Source organism: Perna viridis, chromosome 7 (genome assembly GCF_037379345.1).
Source record: "Perna viridis isolate PV_CMFRI_1.1 ecotype Kerala chromosome 7, ASM3737934v1, whole genome shotgun sequence".
NCBI lineage: Eukaryota > Metazoa > Mollusca > Bivalvia > Mytilida > Mytilidae > Perna > Perna viridis.
Window position 1 is genome coordinate 40,698,617 of NC_142451.1, and position 24,600 is coordinate 40,723,216.

The 24,600-nt window shown below is 31.0% G+C and overlaps 1 protein-coding gene across 3 annotated transcripts in view; it reads right to left on the bottom strand.

Moving 5' to 3' along the window:
• Nucleotides 1-1,443: 1,443 nt before the first annotated feature.
• The window catches only part of LOC148612712 (kinesin-like protein KIF28), a 36,754-nt gene continuing 13,597 nt past the window's right edge, over nt 1,444-24,600 (bottom strand). For 2 of the 3 annotated variants that reach the window (XM_088594372.1, XM_088594373.1), the window contains exons 7-24: nt 23,865-23,972; nt 22,996-23,126; nt 22,496-22,566; nt 22,147-22,207; nt 21,701-21,871; nt 20,956-21,074; nt 18,084-18,253; nt 16,826-17,112; nt 16,261-16,409; nt 15,280-15,414; nt 14,801-14,884; nt 13,676-13,738; nt 12,266-12,415; nt 11,765-11,890; nt 10,497-10,649; nt 9,931-10,011; nt 9,466-9,604; nt 1,444-7,704 (exon numbers count right to left, since the gene is read on the bottom strand). In XM_088594372.1, coding sequence (XP_088450498.1) covers nt 7,379-7,704; nt 9,466-9,604; nt 9,931-10,011; nt 10,497-10,649; nt 11,765-11,890; nt 12,266-12,415; nt 13,676-13,738; nt 14,801-14,884; nt 15,280-15,414; nt 16,261-16,409; nt 16,826-17,112; nt 18,084-18,253; nt 20,956-21,074; nt 21,701-21,871; nt 22,147-22,207; nt 22,496-22,566; nt 22,996-23,126; nt 23,865-23,972 — 2,524 coding nt within the window. In that variant the 3' untranslated portion in view covers nt 1,444-7,378. Of the gene's footprint in view, nt 7,705-9,455; nt 9,605-9,930; nt 10,012-10,496; nt 10,650-11,764; nt 11,891-12,265; nt 12,416-13,675; nt 13,739-14,800; nt 14,885-15,279; nt 15,415-16,260; nt 16,410-16,825; nt 17,113-18,083; nt 18,254-20,955; nt 21,075-21,700; nt 21,872-22,146; nt 22,208-22,495; nt 22,567-22,995; nt 23,127-23,864; nt 23,973-24,600 lie in introns of all 3 variants that reach the window. The other variant, XM_088594374.1, reaches the window with a different exon arrangement.

The window sequence follows — 24,600 nt, forward strand, 5'->3', positions numbered from 1 at the left end:
TACCAGCCCTTCTCTTACTGGTGCTTTTGACTTTAATTTTTATATTTTGCATATTGAAACTATTGATACTATATCATGCTTTTAAACAATAGACATTCCAACTCCTGCAAATTTAGAACTGTCCTGTTTCCCCTTCGTCGTTCCCTGAGGGATTTTGGTGGATTTCAAAGGGCACATTTATGTAACTTTTCCGAATACAAAAATACAAATCAAGTTCTAGTTTCTGATTTGCTTTTGTTACTTTGTATGTATGATTTTAGTTACTTTCTGTTCGTTGTTGTGCATGTCTGTTTTCCATGTCTGGTCTTTGCCCTTGGGTCACATTCTTTTGATTATCGCTATAACCTTGGTTCCCTTGATTACTCTATCATAAACTAGTATATTTCAAATTTCGATACGCTGTACACGTCTTTGAAGGCGTAACCCTTCATCAACAGCAATAAAATCATATATCTAGGAGGATCAAAATCCAAAAACTTATTGTATACAAGAAACATTCGAAACCAAAACTGGAAATAGGAAGTCAAATTCATTACAATCACTAAATGACAAACGTGATACTATCCTTTCCTAGTTCAATGCAATTAGGCAATGAATAGTTATTAAAAATCGTGTCTTGTTTCTTTTTACATTGACATAAACTTGTATAATTCTGTTACAACCAAAGGTGGCTATAGAGATGACAAAAGCAAAAAAATAAGGAAAAAAATAAACAATGATTTGCCAGTCTACATATGCCATACTTTTATCTAACTAAAGACCTTTCTGCCCACATATCTGTGCTTTCGAGAATTCCATACATTCATCTCCCACAAAAATCAATAAAACCAAGAACGATAACTCTTGCAAAGTGCTAATTTCATACACATTTTACATAATTTGTATTTCTGTAATTTGAAATGACCGAATGAAAAATTTGTACTAGTTATGTGGTCTGTAACTGTTTTTTTAATTAGAAATAAAAGTGCATTTGACATGCAGACATGCATGAATCACCTACAGTCTGATATTTATAAAGACACTTTCAGCAGTGGACAAAATCACTAAAGTGTCAGTATCTGTAAGAATTAAGCAATGGGTGAAACATGGTATGAAAAAAAAACACCATTTTGAAAGTTTAATTTGACCATTTACACCATCAGAATCAAGGCAAAATGACAAGATTTTCCATATCATTTTGGTAAAATGAGTTAAAATTTCATTGAAATGCACTGAAAATTAACATTTCAAGGGTAGTTAACTCCTTCAAAAACCTCATTTTTCTAACATTCTATTGAAAAATTTCTGAGCAAATCCAGTGATGCAGAGATCCAATAATGGTCTTTTCAAATTGAGTGACATTGTATTGTTAGAATGCTGGGTTCCGAAATGCATGTTTCTGACTTATCCCATTTTGCCTGATTCTTACAAAAACTTAAACTTAACAATGAAACAAACACAAAATCTATGAAAAAGGTTTTATTTTGTGAAAACTAGAATGTAACAAAGGGTAAAAGTGTTACAAATGATTGTTTCATGTGCACTGAAAAAATGGTTTAATATTTAATATTCTCATAGTTTCCACAGTTCAGCCTATTCTAAAGATGAATGTGTAACATCCAAAGGCTTCGCTCATACAAAATAATTAACTGTGTAATATTTGTATTAAATTTGATTATCACTTTTCACCAATCTTTAGTTATCATTGACATAATATAGCGAGTAAAATAGTTAATTTCATGGAACAAACTTGGTTTCCTTTGATAAAATGACCAATACTGATTGAATTTTACAATAAAATATGGCAATTTAAAGGTTTTATCTGACAGAGATGCAAATACCTATGGAATAACAGAAACTTAAATCTCTTTATCAATTGTCCAGTTAACTACCTATGACATTACATTATTCCCTGAAGTTAACTATTTGACTCGCTGTAAATTAAAATAAACACACAAAATGACAAGAGGTATATCATGGACGGAATATTTATAAACAAACATAAAAAATAAACAGACAGTAGAATTTTTAAATAATAAATAAACATTGCAGAAAAAGGAGTAGAAATAAGTTTTGACATAAGATGCAAACAATATGCAAAAAAAAGTTACTATTACCATTCATTATGCCTTCAATGTTGTTTTTTTTAAACATAATATTGATTATGCCTCACTATGCCAGAAAAACTTATTTGAAAAAAACATTTCGATTAACAACAAAAAACATTGAAATAAAATTCTACTGCAAAAATTAGGTTATGTCAAATTAACCATAAAAGACTTGAAAATGATGAGAGCAAATTAAATGTATTTCTCTCACATTATAACAGGTGCCAGATATGTATCTCCAATTTCGAGATTTGGATGACAGGTCTTAGTAGATGAATGTATACATATTAAAACAATTTAATACAGACACTTTTGGAATATACTGATTTGTTGTTATTGTTCCAATATCTTCAATGAAATAATCAGAAAAACTAAAAACCCTATTATACAGCGTATTCTGCATTTCACATTATCATGTGGATATTCTCAGCATAAGTTCCTTTTTTTATAAGAATATTACCCTATTTCTCTCTCATTTTGGGACTTTTTAGTTGTCTTTCTGAATACTAATATCACAAAAAAAAAAAGATAGGCCACCGACTACTGATTTATTTATTATACTAACTATTGAAAAGAAATACCAAAATGGGAAAAATGGTAAATTTCAGTAACTTAAATTTTTCAATTGAAATTATTAACTTGTTTATTTTTATAGATCCATAGCTAACAGGCAGAATTTATCTATGAAGAAATGTAGAAAAAGTAGAAAGTGGCCTAACTTCAAACTTCAAATCATAAACAAAGGAAAAAAAATATGAAACCATGACTTGACTTTCATAAGAAATTTTTTATCCTTCCATAGAAAACTTATCACTGTTTTCATGGTTAAAATTTAACACTGAAAGATCAAGATGAAAATGAAATGATTTCTATATACAAATTATCACAGTCTTGCTTTGATAAGCCTTAACTTGTCCATCGACAAGCGACAAAAAATTATTTTGGCAGTGAACAATTTCTCTCCCTGTTTGCCTGTCTATTTTTGCCCATTTTGCCTGTTTAACATTCATTTTGTTGTTGGCGACAATCAACTTTTAAGTAAATTGTGACCTTAAAAATATGCCACCCGTAATTAGCATAAAAATGAGAAGCAAAATAATTAGACTTTTTCATAATTGTTAGGTGTATGGGTTTTTACTGAAAATAAATAAAAATTTTTTTTTAGGATTTTCCTACAAGGCTGGCTTGCACTGTAACAGACTAGGCTGAAAATCAATTACTCAGTGAACATACACTAGCTTGCAACAAATACTACACTGAAATAAAGTAGTCTAAAAATGGTCTGTAAAATTAAAATCAAAATCCAAAACCTCACGGGCAGACAGGGAGTTAATCAAAATGTCCCATTATATCACACTATTTCGTTAATACACTACAAACTCTTAACCCTTAAAATATCCACAATGTGAAAGTTAACTCAATATGTTTTGAATCAATAAAAGGAAGTAAATTAGGAAAATAACTTGTGAGAACACAAAAATTAGGACATTGGACGAGTAAAATATATCATAACTTTTACCCAATAATCAGAAGCAATTCATTGACAGAAAAACATTACACACAAAAATTTAGCTCAATGGGTTCAACTTAAGGTGAAAATTCTCAAATTTAAATTCCTTATGAAAGGACATCTTTTGAATTTTCAACATAACTGCTTGAAGTAAAGCACTTCAGTTCTTAAAAGCAACATATAAAATTATCCAACATAAAAAAGTAACTTCTATTTAAGCAAATTTGTGCAGGTAAAAATTTGACAATTACATTTACAAGTAAATTCAGGAGAACAAACGAGAACAGAACCCCATTAGATATAGAGCTATTTCAAGCTGATAATGAGGGATTATAATGCCAAGCATACAATTAGGAAGATAATTCCTGATTGTGGATAGAACAAGGGTATCTAGGTTAATAAAACTATCTACCACTGCAATCAAAGCCTTATTATATTTAGCAAGTGCTACCTAAACCTTACAAAAAACAAAGTGAAGGGAAAAGTTGAAAAAAACAGGAGCAGGGTATGCCATAATGGCAGTTAAAGAAACTTCAGGGAGATTAAGTCACGATATTAATTAACAGGTGACTGAAATCATAGTAACCAAAAATTTGATAAACATGTACGAATAAGGAGTCATAAACATTAGTACAGCGGTGCATTTCAAATGCAAATTCCAAATATTTCAAGCTGAAAGGCATATCATCAGTATTAGTCAAACGTGGACGTGGGCTGCATGCAAAGTGAAGATGAAAAGAAAAGTGAAATAACTGCAGGGGAAAACAATTAAACCATCAAAATCTGTACAAAACTTCAATGAAAGTTCAAATGATCTGAATTCTTGAAACAAAATGTTTTAAGTCCTTATCCTCTATAAAGAGAAAGAAGGGAAGTAACTCAGTTATTTCAAATATACAGTTCCATTAATTCAGCACTAATTTGTGCCTGGATGCAAGACAAAACTTGCAGACACCGAGACAAACATAGAATAATTAAACAAAAACTAGAAAACACCAAAAAAGCCAAATAGAAAAATGCAAAATCAATAAACAAGCAGAAAACACGATATAAACATAAAACAAAAGATATGAATGACCAATATTGCACATTTCATGAATCAAACAATTGACTATTAAATTTCAGACTTCACAAATAAGAGATTTTACTGGACGACCAAGTTTATACCTTATTGTAACAAGATTTTGATATCAGACTCGCAGGCAATAAATGGTCAATCAACAGACCAATCATGGTTCTCTTACTGGATGAAAGACATGTTTTGTAAAGTCTGAATTTTTTCCTAATAATTAGAAAATCCATAAATAAGATCAAGACTTAATAACCGATAGCTCTTAAACAAAAGAAAACTTTTGTCATATGCAAAATGAGCACATCATGGAATCACCTTCAGGATTAGAAGTAGATTTAACAAGTAAAATAATGTTTTTACATAGGAAAAAAAAGATTCTATTTATGGATTCATACAAAAAAAAATTAAAAACAAACAACAAGAGACAAGACAACACAATTATTAAGCACAGATGTAACTGCTTCTGAATAAATAAAGGAAAAAAAATCTTTATTTCTCTTCTCTGGTAAATTTTAGCTGGCAGTGATATTGTATTGTCTATGAAAACTATTCTTTTTCAATCTTATAGGGCTCTTTTTCATTGTACTAAAACCTGTCATACAAAATTCAGTTAATAACTGACACATCAAAGGGAGATAATATCTGGCACTTCAAAGGGAGACAATTCTGGCATTTCTAAGGAGTGGCAAAATCTTGACACATTTTTAATATTATCAGGCATATTTCTTCTGAAAAAGCATTTTTTCACTGCCTAGGCCTTTCAACCAATATATTATGCATTTTGAAATTGGTTGCACTTGTGGTTTCAATTACAATACACTAAATAATTAAACATTCTGGAAAAACAGAAATATCGTATTAAATACATTATAAACTTTATAAAAATCAACAGAATAATATAAGTATGATATGTAAAACCTACTATAGAGTATTTACATTTCACGACCTGCCTTTTAACCTGTAGTTAATTAATCTATACAAAACAACAATTATATTACATGTTTTCAATTATCATGTTTTGCCTTTCAAGGGCAATAACTCTAACAAGGTGTCGTCCAAAAACTTTGATCCAATGCAGACTTTTGCAGTCTAATTAAATTAGACCTTGCATTCTCATTTTTCATGTTTGCAACCTCTGTTAAACAAATAAAAATTTGAGGGGCTAATTTGAATTAGACTGCAGACTTTAGTACACCTAATCATAAAGATCATTTCAGCAACTGAAACTTTATTTCTGTCATAGTTTTGAAGATATTGGCTGAAAACTTAAAAAAAAACAAAAAAAACCAAATCATTTTTCACCTTTAAAGTGCAATAACACTAACACAGAGTTGTCTGACAAATACAGCTTATTTGCCAAAGCGAGGATCTTTATAACAGGCTTGAGTTCAGGAAAGGGTCCCTACTTTTTTTTTTTTTAGTTTTTTTTAAAAATATAACTTGGAGTTACACAAAGCACTGACATGTAAATTGTGGTCTTAGAACTGCAAAAAAAAAGGATGTCCTAAAAGAACTACAATTAATAAGAGATTATCAAAAAAATCACTAACTCCAATTGTTTAAATTAATCAACTCTTCAATAGTAGCAAAATGATGTGCTAAATGAAATTTGGACGGAAAGGGGGAGGGATTGACTTCAATAAACAATAAAAACAAGGTGTTAGGAAGGAAAATATATACAAAATAATAATTATAAAAACATACTTGATTATATTGCAAGCAAAGTGCATAAAAATACTGTTCATTTGGAATGCCTAGAAAAAATACAGGATTCAAATTCAATACACAAAACATATGTCGATCAACAACAGAAATATTCATACATGGACAATACACAATTAGGATTCACATGTATTTCAAGGTATTCCTTTTATTTCCTTCTTTTCAAACATAGCTTAAAATATAGCAGAACCTCTTATCTGGGTGCTAATCTGTTCAAATAAACATATTGGTGTAAATAAAATCTTATTTAATCTGTTCTGGAGAAATTTCCCCAACAAAAAAATGTTCTGCTATATCTGTAAAACTGTCTTTTACATTACTGACACATATTCCCCTTTCGGTAACAAACAATTGTTTTGACAAAATAGCTGAAAATCAAATTTTTGATAAGTCTTTAAATATCACACTCTTTTTTTTCTCAGAATTTCAGCTACAACAGCAAAGCTTCATTCAACAATATCAGCAATAAATACAATTGTAATAAACAATTTTTCAAAGGACAAAATATATAATAAAGATATGGGTCTCAACTGTACAAAATGATATGTCAACACAATAGAAAAACTTAACTGCAATGTTCTTTTAACTGTTTAAGAAAAAATGTAACCTTATCAACCTCGCTAACTAAATAAGGTCAGAGGTCAATCATCCCAGTTTATAAAGAAACTTATTCATACATAAATGTTAAAATTTTGTCGAGTCAGTGTTTCAAAACTAACTTGGCTATATTTTACTGACAATTTCAATAAAAAAAATACCAAAAGATTTGGTTCATGTGATACAATATTGTCAAATAAGCATCTGCAATGCCTACTTACTCCAATGTCGTTAACAATGAAAAAAAAGTTTACAAGTGATATGGGTCTAAGAGATCAGAGGAAGTTGATAGAAATATTGCTAACAATACAGACTGACAGACAATGAATGGAATTAAATAACTCTTACCAAATAAAATTGAGCAACAATAAAGAAGTCTATGAAATGGCATTATAATAAAACACAAGTTGATGCCGTATTTTTGGGGGCCACTTTAGGTTGTTGTTTTCTCTCCTCCTTCTTCTTTTCTTGCTCAGCTTTCTTTTTTTCCCATTTGTCCCCGGACTTCTTAGGACTAAGTAATGATTCGTTTGGAGAGGCATTTTTTTGTACATCATTAGCCTCCGTCTTTTCCCTCCTGTGTTTTTTCTTCTTTTTCTTCTTCTTTTCTGAGTTGTCTTTTAATTTTTTTTCTTCGTCACTCGATGAAATTGAAGATGTTGAACTTTTACTTGATTTACTACTATCTGAACTGTGACCTCCCTCATCATCTGAATCTACATAATAATAAAAAATAATGATATTCAATGGCTGCCCAGGAGAAATCATATCACATTTCCTATTAAAGAAAAAAATAAATAGATTTTACCGATAAACAAATTAAATATAATTTTACTCCACAGAAAAAAAAGAAAAAAAAGAAAAAAAGGAAAAAAAAGAAAACCAAGTGGAAATTCCTAATCAGAGGAGTGTTGAATGATTAAAAAAAACAAGATTTGTATCTGTACAACCCAGGATGAAAAAACCCTAGAATTCTGTTTTAAAACAGAAAAAAAATCCTGTATGATTGAAGAAGTCCATTATCATAAATATGATTAAAATCATTCCAAATATTTAAAATATTCATGACATAAAGATGTGTGATAGTAGTGTACCATAAAATAATAATAATAATAATAATAATAATAATAATAAAAAGAACAGATCAATAAATTTAAGTTTCAAGCATTAAAAATTTCAGTACACAGGTTTATAACAATGAATCTATAGAATGCCATTTTTTAAAAACTTTTTTTTTTAAATCATACAGGATTTTAAATGGAAAACAGTTGAAACTCGACAAAATTAAAAGTAAATTTACAACAATTTTAATTGTTACAGTAAAACTAGGTATGAAAATATCCTAATAATTACAGATAAATAATCACATCTATAAAATAAGCATTGATATATGAACTTAAAGTAAAATTAAACATTGAAAATTCAGAAATTAGTGAAAGCATTTGTAGTTGGAATTTTGTCCATTTAATGCAAAAGAGCTATTTCAATTTCAGCAATACAGAGGAAAACTCCTTTTCGGTAATGTGTTCCATAGTGAGAGTCATAATTATTGTGAATATGATAAATTTGTATTTTTACAAAAACAAATAAAAATGGGTCGTAAACAGAAGTGGCTAGGTTGCAGTAAACATGAAGTAGAAGTGCAACAGACATGAAATTGTATCCCATAATATAAGACCCCATACTGAAGTTGCAGAGAAAATTTCATCTGGCTTTGGTTTATAGTTGCTGAGAAAAAGGTTACGAAAATATTTTCCCCATCCGTAACCTGGCCAAAATGATCACAAGAAGTTCCAAATTTGTAGTAAATGCAAAAGAGCATATACATAAACAAGGGTATATCTGAATACCTTCTCTTTTCATGACAGGACATAAAAGTCACCTTTAGAAACATAAAGGTCTCAAAATTTATAACTGTCTGTAAATAATTTGTTTTAAATAATACAATCAATAGCTGGTGTATTTTTTGTAGATTCTAATTCAATATATATGACTTTTTCATATTTACATAAATCAATTATAAAGCTGGTTTGTTTATGGGAATTTTAATAATGCGTACAAATTTCACCTTTTTAATATGGTTGTTGTATACTACAGCCAAATGTGCCACATATGATAATCATATAATAATTTACATATGATAGTCATATGACCATCATGTAATTCCCATAAATTCATTTTGGCTTTGAAACAAAGAACAATCACATGTAAACTGAAACATTTGATTATGGCATGTTGCAAACCTTCAAAGTTTCATGTGTAGCACTTCTGGCTGTGTAGCATCTTGTCAGACCATTTTAAGGCTCCAGCATGGTTAAAACCAGGACTAATACCCAGACAGCAAAAGTATTTTCACATTCTCAATTTCTGATCTTTTTAAGTTATTCCTCAGCCATAATTAAATAAGAAAAAAAAAAACAAACAAACAAAAGCACAAATCAACAAGTCTTCTGAGGAAAACACGTACCAATATTTACCTTTCTCCAGTGGGATCAAGGCAATACACTTATCAGCTGAGTCGGCAGTCGTAGCATCATATACACCCTTGACAATATGTGTGGAAATTTTCTTCTTCTTGTGTTCTTCAGCTACCTCTAACATTTTTTTCAACCATGCCTGTAAAGGAATATTATAAATATCATGTAATATAACAGAATCACTATGTAAATTGAAAGAAGTAGAAATAAAAATTCAGTTGTTTAAAATAAAGACCAGGCTAATGGTGAGACAACCCAGTTAGCCTTAAAATCTTAACTATGTAAACATTCTTATAGGGTCCACTTGAAGTCACTTTTTAGAGTAAGGAAAACTCTGCAGTTGGTGTTCGCGTTATCTTATACACCCACATCTTTGCTTCTTTATTTTATTTCTTTTTTCTTACTATTGGTACTTTACATTCAAATTCATATCATAATATAAAATAAATCACTTTAAATTCCTACCATTTTCTTTTCCATCTTTTCTTGTCGTTTTTTCAACATGGCTGTCTCCATCATGAACTTCATCTTATCGGCATCATATTTCTGCAAACAGACAAATAAAAGCAGTTTGAGAAAAAAAAATTGCTTAATTCAGCTAAAAAAAAAAATTAGGAATCAAATAAAAATATAACCCTTTCTTCAAAAAAAAAAAAAACAAAACAAAGCAAAAACAAAAAAAAACTGTTATATCAAAATTTATATTCCACAAAAAAAACAACCCTACAATATTGCCAAATTTTTAAGAATAATGCTGTATATTATACATTTCTCAAAGTCTGTTCAAACTAATCCTGCCTTACATAAACATAAGTCTTATTTTAGAACATGTCTAATTGAAACAGACATGTATCAAAAATACGGCATTTAATGGGACATTAAATGACATCCTGCAATGTTTTGGAGGTAGAAACAACTTCAAAGTGAAGTTATCACTTGGAAACCATAGGGAGGACAGACAGATGGACAGACGGATGAACTGACATGCAACTTATATTGGGGTATTATTTGTGAGGCTCCCTTTTGTATACCTTGACATTTGTGTTGGCACTGTGAGTGGCAGCCTTCTGTAGACCAGCATTTAACATCGATTCTCTGGTGTTTATCTTCTTCTTTTCCTTAGGAGGTTTGAACTTGCCCCAGATCTGTACCATTATAGCTCCTTCACTGACATATTTAATGAACTGAAAAAGAGTTTCAAATAAAGAATGAATTAAAACTTTAAAGTTGCATGCTTTGCTGTGCTAGGTGTACCCAGAACTGTACAAAAAGTTGATATACGACAGCAACAAAGATTACTCACAATGCATTTTACATCTATATAAAGCTACATGATTAATTAAAAATCAAACCATCCAATGGGAGTCAAAATAACTGCAACAAATTTTCTGACGGTGTTGATTCCAAAACACCAACCACTCAAACAGCCTATTGGATAATGATGGACTCTTACCTCGCTGTTTTACCAAACTTGATTTCAGTCTGATTCCATATCATGTATTAAATCAGAAAAAGTCAAACCGTCAACATAGAAATTTCAATTACATTCTAGTGCACAAAATATCTGCCAAAATTAACCCCTGCCGAATTTCCTTGTTTATCTTTTTAAGACATTAAGGCATAAGGCTAGAATTTACATACACAAAATGTTTGATCCAAAATTAACATTCCATAACTTCACTTTTAACAATATTTTATACTAAATTTGAAACAGGTCTGTCTTCGTGATTTTAAACAATACGTGCCATTATCATATCATACAAAAGGTATATGCTCTATTATCTTACAAAGGGTACATGAAGTAGCAACAAAAACAGAACAAAGAGGGATAGTGGCTTCATATAACACCAACATGATCAACAATTTTAACAAGTGTAAACCAGACATCTTCTGAAGTCATTTATGCCAGCTTCAAGACAATTTAAATTTGTATAAACCAGACATCTTCTGAAGTCATTTATACCAGCTTCAAGACAACTTTTACCTGTACAAACCAGACATCCTCTGAAGTCATTTATGCCAGCTTCAAGACAACTTTTACCTGTACAAACCAGACATCTTCTGAAGTCATTTCTGCCAATTTCAAGACAATTTAAATCAGTGTAAACCAGACAAATTCTAAAGTTATTTATTCCAGCTTCAAGACAATTTAAATCTGCATAAACCAGACAAATTCTAAAGTCATTTATGCCAGCTATCATACCACACCAGTACATTTAGGTCAGAAATTTAACAGTGTAGTTCCAGTCATGGTTGATTGTGTTGGGGATAAAAAAGAGGGATTTTTCATAAAACCTACCTCTCCAGTACATTTAGGGGTGGCATGAAGCTGTGTAAAACTCCAGTCAGGGTTGATTGTGTTGGGCACCTTCTTGGTCTCTACTGGTTTCTTATCCAGATAAAACATGTACTTGGCATAGATGTCCTAGGAGGAGAAAAATATCATGTTAGATAAATTTAATTCAGCACAGATATAAAATGGCACCAAAACAATAAGCAAGATATGGTTGATTATAATGGTCTAAAAGTACACTTATATATAGAAAAAATATCTAATCTATGTGTATATGACATTACTTTTCAACTAAAGTCATTTATGTGTTTTATAAGACAGTTTAAGCCTGCGTAAACCAGGCATCTTCTGAAGTCATTTACATTACTTTAATGATTTTAAACTTGTATAAACCAACACACCTGTCTAAACTGAACCAAGTTTTTTTTGTGTGTAAAAAGATATCACTGTTTATCAGTTCATTTAAAATAGTGCTTTTTGGAGTCAAAACAATTTAAAAAAACTCACTGTAAATTTATTGGGGAGACCTTTGCATCCAAGAAGTTTAACATTAAAGTTGAGTTCCTTGTTGATCAAATCTTCTGGTGCTTCTACAAATATGTCATCTTCATCTGTGTATTCCTTTTTACCAGATTTGTCACAAGGTACAACCTCAACCTGTAAAATATGTACAAAAGTTTTTACAAATGATTTTTTAAAATACTAGTTCAGCAGCAGTTCTTATAACACTCAGACAGAGAGTAATTCATGCATTTCAAAAACTGACCAAATTCACTTTTATTTCTAATTCAGAAACCATATAACCAGACTAAGTTATTCATTCAGTTGTTGCACTTTAAGGAGGTAGACCTTGGGTAAGGGACATAACTCATGAAATCAGCGATAGGTTTGTATTATATTCAATTTCACCAATGCCTCTCAAGCTTTCGTTTGTAACAGAATAAAATGAATCCAAGTTAATTAGATGCTTATATAAGATTGATGTAAAATGCTGAATACAAACGTTCCAATGATTTTTAAGAGTTTTGTCCCTACCCTAGGTATACAACCTTAAACTAAATATTTGAAAATGATATTGGCACTTTGCAAGAGTTATCCTTCTTGATTTGGTTGTTCAGTGGGAGATGAATGTATGGTTTTCTAAAAAAAAATATATACAGATCTAAATACAGAAAGGACTATTATTATTGAAAAAAATATAGTATATGTAGACTGAAAAAACATGGTCTGTTCAGTGGGTTTTTCTACACCATTAAACAGGCGGTGTCTGAATTTTATACGGACTGGTACTTTGAAATATATCACGACACCATATTTGAAACTTAATTAAAGATTTTTGTCCAAGGGCTTTCTTTTAGATATTTTTAACATGATGCTATTTATACCAAATAGATATTTTTAACATGATGCTATTTATACCAAATAGTCTTTAAGTAATTCAACAAGAAGGCAGCCATGATTGTTTACTTCAGAGGTGGATCTGACCTACTACTGAAAAGAAATGTGGATGTGAATATGGTGGATTATTTTCCCTCTCTTTAAAAATAAGCAAGAAATGGTTTGGATATGGAGTCGCAATTTCAAGTTGGTAGGGTTACTGAAATCACACATATATATTCGTATTTGGCCTAATAAAGAGGTAGACAGACAGAATAACAAACTGGGTCATTCAAACACAGCCCTAACAACGGTGTCTAAGTGAATTACTGTGAAAGTACTTTAATTTGTGGATGCCAATTTTCGTGGATTAGAGAAGAAATACAAGATCGTGGATTCTTGATCTTTTGGTTTTGAGGTTTTCAGTATTCACATTTATGGGATTCTCCTTTTTGTTGGAAACCAAAATTGGTCTAAACACAAAAATCATGAAATTGGTACCCAACGTATGATAGCACTTTCACGGTATATCAAACTTACATTTAAAAGGCCAACTTCATTGCCTTTGAAGTCTGTTACTTCTAATTGTTCCTTTGTATCAATCTAAAAAAGAAGGAATTAAACAATTTAAACCTTTTACACAAACACATTTGTTTGACTGTATTTACTTTTGCAGGAAAATCAGTCTTAACCAAACCCTGAATACCACATATAGTGAGTAGTTTTTGTAGGTGCCTAAAATTATAATTTATAATTCAATGCACCAACATGATATGGCAAATATAGGGTATGTAAGTCTCGTTCTAGTTTCCGATGTAGAACATATTGAAAACCGAAACCGATCTGCGTTTTATTGTTTACTTCCGGGTACTCGAAATGCTGTATAACAATGCAAAATCTTCTAATTTATGTTTTTTCTTACTATGTTTATTATGTAGAAACAGTTGTTTGTCATTTTTATCGGTATTTTTTACACAGAAAGATTTTTGCCCTTAACACTAAACTCAACGCTATCTAAATGACAAATCTCTATGCTTTTGAATGGTAGACTAGGACCCATTCTCGTGAAATCATGGGGTCACATGACGAGACTTACATACCCTACTGTCTTTTTTCCTTGTTTCTGATGGTACAAATAATCAAATTATGCTATTAGAATCATGTTTTTTTTTTTCGACCATGTTTCACCCTCTGCCAGATTCTTACGAAGACTGACACTTAATATTTAACTTTGAAAGGGGTTAAGTTTTTAACGGTTTCACAATACATGTACAGTTCTGAAGTTGACAGGTTTCAAAGTATATGTACAATTGTGAATTGTACATCTTGAAAAAGCAGCTAAATAATTCCAGTTCAGAAGTTGCAGTCTTATAAAAGCAGCTTAATAAAGCCAGTTCTGAAGTTGCCATCTTGAAAAAGCAGCTAAATTAAGCCAGTTCAGAAATTGCCGCCTTGAAAACTAAATCTTAGCCTTATAGTGTTGTACCTAAAGCTGAACACTAATCTATTTTCTACAAGACCTTGATGAAACAAGAAATCAATACGGACATACATCTTTGTAATTATTTCAACCTATCATGTTCTAAATTCACATTATTCTATGCTTTTTAAAACTTTGTAACCCATACATCAGTTATAAGATTAAGATTACAAACAAAAACTTACCATATAAGAGATTGACTTGAGCCAAACTTTAACACTACCAATATGGAACTCTGCATTAGGGTCATCAATAAATGGATCCTTGTCCTGAAATTACATCCAATGTAAATATAGAACATTGATTACATGGCAAAAAAAACAAATACAAAGTTTTGATATTTTAGGCGTTGGCATAGATATTATGTTAGTTGTACAATAAACCCAATATCTATTGTGGATGCTTTTATGAATCCCCATCAAATGTCCCTTTTCCTGTAAGTTTAAGAAATTTTACATTTTTAATAAAAATATAAAGAAAATGGACCTATAATAAAATTTGAGATAACCCTTATTTCCTCCCTAAACTATCCCTTGTTCTCATCTTACCATCATCTATACCCTTAACAGAAATGTCAAGAGATTTAATCACCAGATTTTCTCCATTCACAATATCTTAACCCTGCTCTTACCACCTTCTAACAACACCATAGAGCTATACTTACAGCGGGGACCTGCCATTCCTCTCCCTCTACAAAATCATTGTACATCTCCTCCATATTGTATTTCCTGTTGAAGAATTTCTGTCTTGGCCAGACCCATTCGTAATTGGTTTCCAAATCTTTCATTCTCACCATAACCTAAAATAGAAGTAAGAGTTGTACTGCTTAATGTGTAACCTTTTAAGTACTGCACTGTCTAAGAATCAGGCAAAATGTGTATGAGGTGTGGCACATGAAGAAAAATTTTTTTATTTTATTGCATTATCCAAGTATTTATACCTGATAACCTATAGAAATAACTATCCATGTGTTTGTAAAATTTGCCTTTTTAAGATATTGATAGGTTAAATCAAGTTGAAATGCACTATGAAAAATGACAAGAAAATTTTCCTGCACTTATTTCCTTATATCAGCAGACAAAAAATATCTATGTCAGAGATGCTTCAGGATACATAGCTTTTCAGTTGATTTCTAGATATATTGAATAAATTTGACGCAAAAAATACCAATTTGAGAATTATCATGAGCAATCAATTGCCTGATCTTTACATGGAATGGTAGATAATACTTGACATAAGGAATGAGCACAGTTTATAGAATTTTTTAAAATGATCTTATAAATAAAAACCTTTTTAAAATGATTTCCTGAAAAAAAAAAGAAAAAAAAAGACTTTTACTCTATAGAACTTTTGGAAATGATTGGTACTGTTATTTATTTCTTTGAAGATATTGCACTACAGTGATGGGGATTAGCGCAGGCCATGTGCCATTTATCACATTCCACCTGAAAATGTCCCATTAAAATCTTTTTTGGGGCCGTTGGAATTCTGAAGATCATTAAAAATGGCCTGTTCTCAAAATTTTAAACCCAATCACTGGACTACAACTTTTATCCTTTGAACAAAAGACAAATTAAAAAAACATTTTCTTTATTTATTTTGACATTATTTTCTTCTTTTTTTTTGAAGTTCAGGAGATACACACCTCTGTTCTACCCGAGAGTTCACCTCTGGCCTCAGGGGAGACAATCATGATCTCAAATCTTCTTTTCTTGTCAAGCTCTTCACTGATGGAGTTGGCTTCTTCTACAGCTGGTAACATTTCTAACAAATCTTCTTGAAGCAATAGGTCCTCTGAGATAAAATTGAATAATTTAGAGAAAACATTCCTCATAAGAAGTAAGACAAAAACAAAAATATGAAAAATATGAAATGAAATATACAAGCCATCTAAATATACTGGTTTGTATTTCATGGTTTTCTATAAGTAAATCTATACCAATGAAATCAAAACATTCTAAGACACCATATTTTTCAAGGACACAGACAGACAGACAGACAGTCTGACAGGTAAACATGATAATCCTATCATCTAAGAGCTATTCATAATTTACTGAAAGTCTGTAACTCCAATTTTAAGCAAACAACTGCAAAATTTGTAACTATACATTTATTTTATCTGTAAAACCAGTTATTCCCTGGAAGACAACAATTTTTTACAAAAAAATTTATCCAACTTTAACAAGGACTTGTACATGTATATTATCTACCTCTAGACTTGTTCTGTCCTTCAATATCAAATCCAGAACTCTTAGCAATTTCCTCTTGGGCCATCTCAAAGGTAATATCTGTAAATTTCTCCTTTGACTTGTCCCTTTCTTGTGGATTGATATAAACAAAGTACTTAGTAGTACCAAACACTATTCTGTCATTGTGATTCAGTTTGGTTTTAGTTCCAACAGCTTTTCCGTTCACAAGCAGACGGACATTTGGCTCCATAGGGGCAACACTGAATTTTCCTTCTTCTTCTGTGAATACTGCATGTTTCAATGAGATACTGAAATTTTAAAAGACACAGATTTTTACTTAACTATACTTATAGAACTATAAATTTGTTCCTTATCTACAGTATAAATATAAAAAAAAAGTATCATTTTACATATATCGTTTTAGCATGCATGTATAAATATGTTATTCACTCTAATTTAATATCTCAACAATATTCGATAGTGTACACATGAGAAAAAATTTGCATTTTTCCCGACAGGTTCATTCTATTAAATAGTGATTTATCGCAATGTTTATTTGGTTTCATATAACTGTCCAATGACAAATGCCATAGGAAAAAGAAACTACAGTAAGAAAATCTTCCTGCAGTATCATCTTTTTATTAACCTATTTAACTTTTACTACAATTCAGGAAGAAATTGAACATTATACGGTAAAATCTGTCTAAACCAAATCTCTTTTAGACTTTAAATTTCTTTGGTTTACCTAGGTTAAAATACATTAAAATTGATACAAAGAGACTTAAAAAATAAGGTCTGGTTTAGACAGGTTTCAGAGAAGATTTTACTAGGTCAACAAAATGGAAATTGACAAAACAGGAAGTATATATACAGTAAAAAAAGAACCGTAACAGTAAAATACGGATTTAAAATAGCAGAAATAAGCTAAAAAGCAGAAAAAAATCATGTCTGAGGTTTTCAGATTATACAGGATTGGGATAAGACAGGTTTTCAGATTACTCATGGTTTGGATAAGACAGGTTTTCAGATTATTCATGGTTTGGTTTAGACATGTTTTTGGCTTATTCAGGGTTTGGATAAGACAGGTTTCACTGTACATGAAATACTGAATGGTGATAATACTTCAAAGCAACAATATCAATTCAGAAGTTTGGCAAGTAACTGTTGTTTTTTTATGGAACACAGGTTTACATTTTAAACCATCCAAAAATGACCAAAAAAATGGTGCCTGTATTAAAAAAAACATTAAGGTTATCATGGAAAACAATATCAAACTAACCTTGGCCCATGCATAACAACATCAATCCCATCATCTCCAGCTCCAAATGATTTTGACTGGGTGTCAAGGAAATAAGTCACATGACCAGTCAATTGTGGGTCCATATTCAGATTGTAAATATGTGGGACAGTCTTTTTCTTCTCGTTAATTTCTGCCAAGTCTGATCCTGACTGTAACAGATACACATAGTTACTTTTAGTCAACATGTACCATGAAAAATAAGAATTGTACACAGCTGATATGTTAAAGACAATATTCAAATGCCAAAAAGCACTCAACTGTTCAGTCTTTTTCAAGAGTTATATTTCTTGATGAAGTCAACGTCAAAGTTTAGGGGTGTAAGAAATGGGAATCAAGACTACATCTGTAAGTCTTTTATTATGAAATTTAGAAAATATTGTGATAGTCATCATACAGGTTTATTGACGGCCCACTTTTGGTGAAATTTTATGAAAAAAATAACTGCATTTTCCCAACAAATTTAATGTTACTAATCCTTAAATTCCCACATAAAAGTCTAAAAGATACAATTTAAATTTACAAGAAATTTCAACATTGTAGTTTTATGGGTATCTTTTCTGAAGTGGGTGTACCAAAATACTACAAGATGTCCTTTACATTTAAAATACAGCATCCACTACTGTAAACATACAAATTTTTGTGGATGCTAATTTTTGCAGATTCTGTCATTCACAGTTTCAAGAAATGATTAGCGTTACACAGTGTTAAAAATCAATTTCACATGTTTTTTTGCAGTTTTCTGTCTACTGCAAAATACCCAAAATTAGTACATTTACAGTATGATCCTTTTGCCATTTTTTGGCACATCATGTATTCAAAGAACTTTTACAGATGACAAAAAATTGAAAAATATTGAACTTACATGTAAATCAACTGTTTATTTCAACTGATGGCAAAAGTGATTATGACCAAATTTTGTTATAAATGTAAACAAACAAACAATTAACAAGTCTTAAACTAAAAATAAAATAGCCTTAAAAGTGATGTTTATGATGGGTAATTTAAGAAAATAAATATTTGTGCTTCTATACTAAATTGAATATAGAATAAACTACTGTTATTTTCTTTTCATGACTTTATTGACATGAAAGATTTAAGTAGCAGTCTTTGTAAGAATCATACAAATTCTGCAAAATGTGATACACCTAAAAAAAAGGCTACATATTTTTATTTTTGTAATTAAGTTGTTATATGGGTCTATCCTATGAAATGTATAATTATTCATTTTAATCTGTCTGCTCTTAGGAGACAATTCACATTGAAAATCCAACAGTTTCTATTGCATTTAAGTGTCATTCACAGAATTATCTCCCTTAATTATGTATTCTACAGTACATTCTATATAATTTTTATCTACTAAGAGCACAGGTTATATGAAAAATTAATTTTGAAGAGGATGTCAAGAAAAAGAAAGTCATAAATAATTCATCTGTGTTATTTGGAACAGAAACACTATATTCTTCCCTCAGACTATCAATTGGAAAATAGTTTATCTTATTTGAAAATATTTTTTTTTTTAGCAATTTTTAGGACAAACAGGAAAACTGTCATCATGGCAATCAGCCTTGTTTCAGAGGTCAAATAAGGCAAACAAAAGCAGTACCAGTTGAAAACTGTCATCAGGGCAATCAGCCTTGTTTCAGAGGTCATATAAGGCAAACAAAAGCAGTACCAGTTGAAAACTGTCATCAGGGCAATCAGCCTTGTTTCAGGGGTCGTATAAGGCAAACAAAAGCAGTACCAGTTGAAAACTGTCATCATGGCAATCAGCCTTGTTTCAGGGGTCATATAAGGCAAACAAAAGCAGTACCAGTTGAAAACTGTCATCAGGGCAATCAGCCTTGTTTCAGGGGTCGTATAAGGCAAACAAAAGCAGTACCAGTTGAAAACTGTCATCATGGAAATCAGCCTTGTTTCAGGGGTCATATAAGGCAAACAAAAGCAGTACCAGTTGAAAACTGTCATCAGGGCAATCAGCCTTGTTTCAGAGGTCGTATAAGGCAAACAAAAGCAGTACCAGCTGAAAACTGTCATCATGGCAATCAGCCTTGATTCAGAGGTTGTATAAGGCAAACAAAAGCAATACCAGTTGAAAACTGTCATCATGGCAATCAGCCTTGTTTCAGAGGTCGTATAAGGCAAACAAAAGCAGTACCAGTTGAAAACTTGTATTGTCATCTATTTTTTGCAACAATTTCTAACCTTAGTATTCCTCTTACGTTCCCTTATACAAAAAGTAAAAATTCAGAATTTATAACATGCTTTTGTGGTTAACAAAATTACCACTACAAAAATGACATTTTATTTTGTTTTGTGTGTGTGTGTTTTTTTTTTATTATTATCCTAACATGGGTACTATACAGATTAAAAATCAATACACTTGCTGTCAAATTAGTTGAAGCTATGGTGAATTTGTTTAAGTAAACACCTCTAAGTCAGGTATAACACAACTGTCATGGATTTTTCCATATTTATGTGAATTAGAGTCGAGATAAGGCTGTTTTCCAAAGCAAAATAAAGCTGATTACTTTCCAAATTTCTCCCCTCAGTAGTAATATTGACTTTTTTGACATGTCAAGTCAGGCTCACCAAATAAGGTTATAATTTTCTCCCTTTCAAAAGTCCCAAATTTACTTATGCCTCACTTCATATCATTTTAATTAAAAAATCATTTTAAAAAAATCTTTAATTTCTACTTTGTAAGGGAAAATAGCAGTTCAAAAAATAACTATCCCTGTTCCCTATTTCATTTTCCTCGGGTGACGGGAGAAGGAAATCCTAGACCACTGCATTGTCATAATTTCTGAATTAAAAATTAATCAAATTCAAAACCTCAAATGATGTCACTTACTCCTCCCTGTTCTTTTAATCTTTCCTCAAATGTTTTCTTCATGTCTTCCATTTCTTTGGCATTTTTCTCCAGAACAGATTTGTATTGATCTTCTAATTCTTGTTTAATCTTATCTCTCTCTGAAATTAACAGAGCAAAAAATTAAAATTCCTAACCAAACCATAATTTATTTCATGATTAGAATATTTAATAATTCAAATATTGTTTTAAGCTACAAATGTGTGTTCCAGTTCCCTGGCAAGTCCCATTACATTTGTTAATATGAGAAATCCCCCCCCCCCCCAAATTTAAATTTGCTTTTTACAACTAGTCTTTGTATACAGAATAACTTGTGAGGTTTTATTCCAATCCACGAAATATAAATATATAATACAAAAAGAGCAGGTGGGGTGGGTGTAGGGATGGCCATGGTGTACAAACTGTATTTGATGTTCACAAACACCTGATCTCTACTATTTGTAATCAAGGATTTATGTCAACTGCTTAATGGAGACCTTTTCTTGTTATTTTGCACTTAAAGCACATGTAGGTATTCATCAAACTAAAATAGTTATTTTCATTATCATATACAACGACGGCTAACTTTAATTCTGAAAGTATCCGACTCTAGAATTTAAGAAGTCATTTTTCAATTACTTTTGGTATTTTCCTCAGAAAATTTTATTATAAAGAATTATTTATTAAGTACAAATGTCTTTTGCATAGTTGCAACTTGTAACAAAATATCTTTGAGATGACCCCTTACCTTCATCAGTCATATCATCATCGTCATCATCGTCACCCTTGAGCATTGTGAGATCTCCCGATTCCAATGCCTTCTTTAATCTTTCATTTTCCTCCTGAAGTTCCCTGATCAGTTTCTCTGTTGGATCTTCATTGACTGAAGTCTTTGTTTTAATCTGTTTAGCTCTATCAGCTAAAAAAAAAAGATTTAAAAAACTTAAGCAACTGTGAATTTCAGGATATACAAATTTCTGGGGAGTATATAAATTAACTGAAGACCAGTTATTGAATAAGTGAAACTGTCTAATCTGTAACTCCAGGCACAGGACCCCTAAATTGTGCTAACAACATTACATAAATGGTAAAACAAACCTGATACTTCAAACTTAGGTTTTTGAACAACTTAAAACTCACATATTAAAGCCATAAAAACAACACTGAGCTTAACAGGAATTTTTTTTAACTTACCATAACGTAATGTTGACAGAGTTTCATCATAGTTAATATCAGCAGGGCTAAGAGCAGCAATCTAAAAAAATAAAAAAAAATATCAAATTCTTATACCATTTCAATTAATAATCAAAGTATCAAGTAAAACTGATTTCGAATCCTGCATCTCAATCAAAATAAAAATATCATGCATAACTTTTTTGTCAGGTTTACCTGTTCAAAATCAACACATCATCATTTCTTGGACAATTCTGCTCTTCAGGATGGCAAACTTAAAGAGATGTTCTCACTTTGATATTATTTGTAAACAAAAACATAAGAAAACTAGTGAAATATAATATGGAAATCAAGAGTTATCTCCCCTTACCATAATAGTTTTACTGTTTCCACCCAAAGCATTCTTGAGCAGTTTAGTCAGGACGGAATCTCTGTAAGGCACTGAAAAGCACAAAAAATGCAAAAATAAAAAGTGGGCAGTTAAGAAATCAAGAAATTTTTTTAAACAAAAGTCCTTAGATTTGAAAAAAAAAATGAATGCAGCATGTTGCATACTAAGTTTCCTAGTTTTTTACCATCAGCAGTAACTACCCGGTATTGGAAATAATTAAAACTGCTATAAATTAATGCCTTCCAGTACATAGGGAAAAAGAGTTCTCTAAATATTCATAAACATTCATAAATAATAAAAAACAGTATAGGCCTCATTTGAATAAAACAAACATATCTTGTGTACATTTCAAGCCAATTTTCCCTGATAATTTGATCTTTTCTTAGAATCTCAAAGAATGTATCACCATACTTGAAAAAGTTGCTATGCCATCCAATATGAATTACTGATATTTCAAAACAGTAAAAATAGTAATTTACCTCTGGTCTTCTTTCCGGAGGCATTGTCGGCTAAGGCAGCGATACAGTTTCCAAGACATGATAAGGACTGGTTGATAGCAGCGCCCTCTTTCAAACGATCACCTGTAGCTCCAGTACTGTCAGCTCTCTCACTATAAACAAAAGAGAAAAGTAGTTTGAATAAAACCAGAATGGATATGAATATAACCAGAATGGATATGAATATAACCAGAATGGATATGAATATAACGAGAATGGATATGAATATACCCAGAATGGATATGGTGAATATGTCAAAGAGACAGTAACCCCATTCTGACGAAAAATTCCGCTCAAGGTCACCCGTGAGACTTCAATTACCTCATGTCTTGGGAAGCTCTAGACCACAAGAAGCTAACAAAAACTAGAATGTAATCAAACCAGTGTAGTTTATGAAGATTGGAAAGATACATAGTGAGAGGGGAACAAAGGATGCATGAAGAAGATTCTTCTTGAACTATTTGCCAGAATTGTAGTGATCCACTGATCAACATAATTGTATCCATCATGTACCATTAAAAATTTTAGTTAGATATCACTAGAAATAAAGAAATATACCAAAAACCTCTCGAAAGACTTGCCCCGAAAAGAGGAGCTAAGAAAAAAGTTTTGATAAATAAATCAACCAACTCCACCAAAATTTTAGAATCAGATCAGACAAATTCCAGATTCTTCACCCTGGTGCATACAGAAATTTTCTTTTGTTTAAAGAGAAAGGATGAGTAGTACGTACCAATTGTATATAGTAATTTCAAATAGCCTGATAGTATTCCAATAAATTATTAAACTAACTCAGGTGTCCTTTTTGAATTTTAAATTCATTTCAATGTAAGTAATTTAAAACATTTAACCTTCCAGCCAGATCTACAAGGTTGACAACAGAGCTCTTGGCTGTTTCTTCTCCAGCAGCATTGACATATTTCTGTACAAATTGGATTCCAACAATGGTGTGGGCACGACTGAAAATAGAAAAAAAAAAAAATTTCCTTTATAACATTAAACACAAATTAGTTGTAGCTATGTTCTATACTAAAAACAAAGGCAATGTATTTTTTAACAAGTTAAGTGTCTTTTTCATTATTTCATTCTTATTTATTATGCTACTTGGCGTGAGAACGATAAAACAAATAAAGTCAATAAAAACATATGACAATCTGTATACTATTACACTGTAAAATGCAAAATCAGCATGCTGTTGTGATGTGTCAAAAAAAACTAATTGTCACAGTAAAATGAAGTCAACTTCAAGAATAATTCTAATTGCTGTGGGTGGATAGAAAGACAGGGCATTAATGGAACATTAACTGATATGATGCCCTGTAATGGTGAAAAAGAGGGATGGCAAAATGTTCAAAATGGGCTAACTTGAAAATTTCATTTGGGATTTATCTGAAAATTTCACATGTATCTTATGGTACTAAACTACTGTGCATATTGGTGCATAGTTTCATTCATTGATCTTTTCTTAAGTTATTATCTGGAAACCATTGCAGACAGATCCGTGGTATCAAATAGTACTGCACCACTTCATGTGGCTGGGTATAAAAAAGTATCCAACAATGATTATTTTTATTTTCCACATCTATT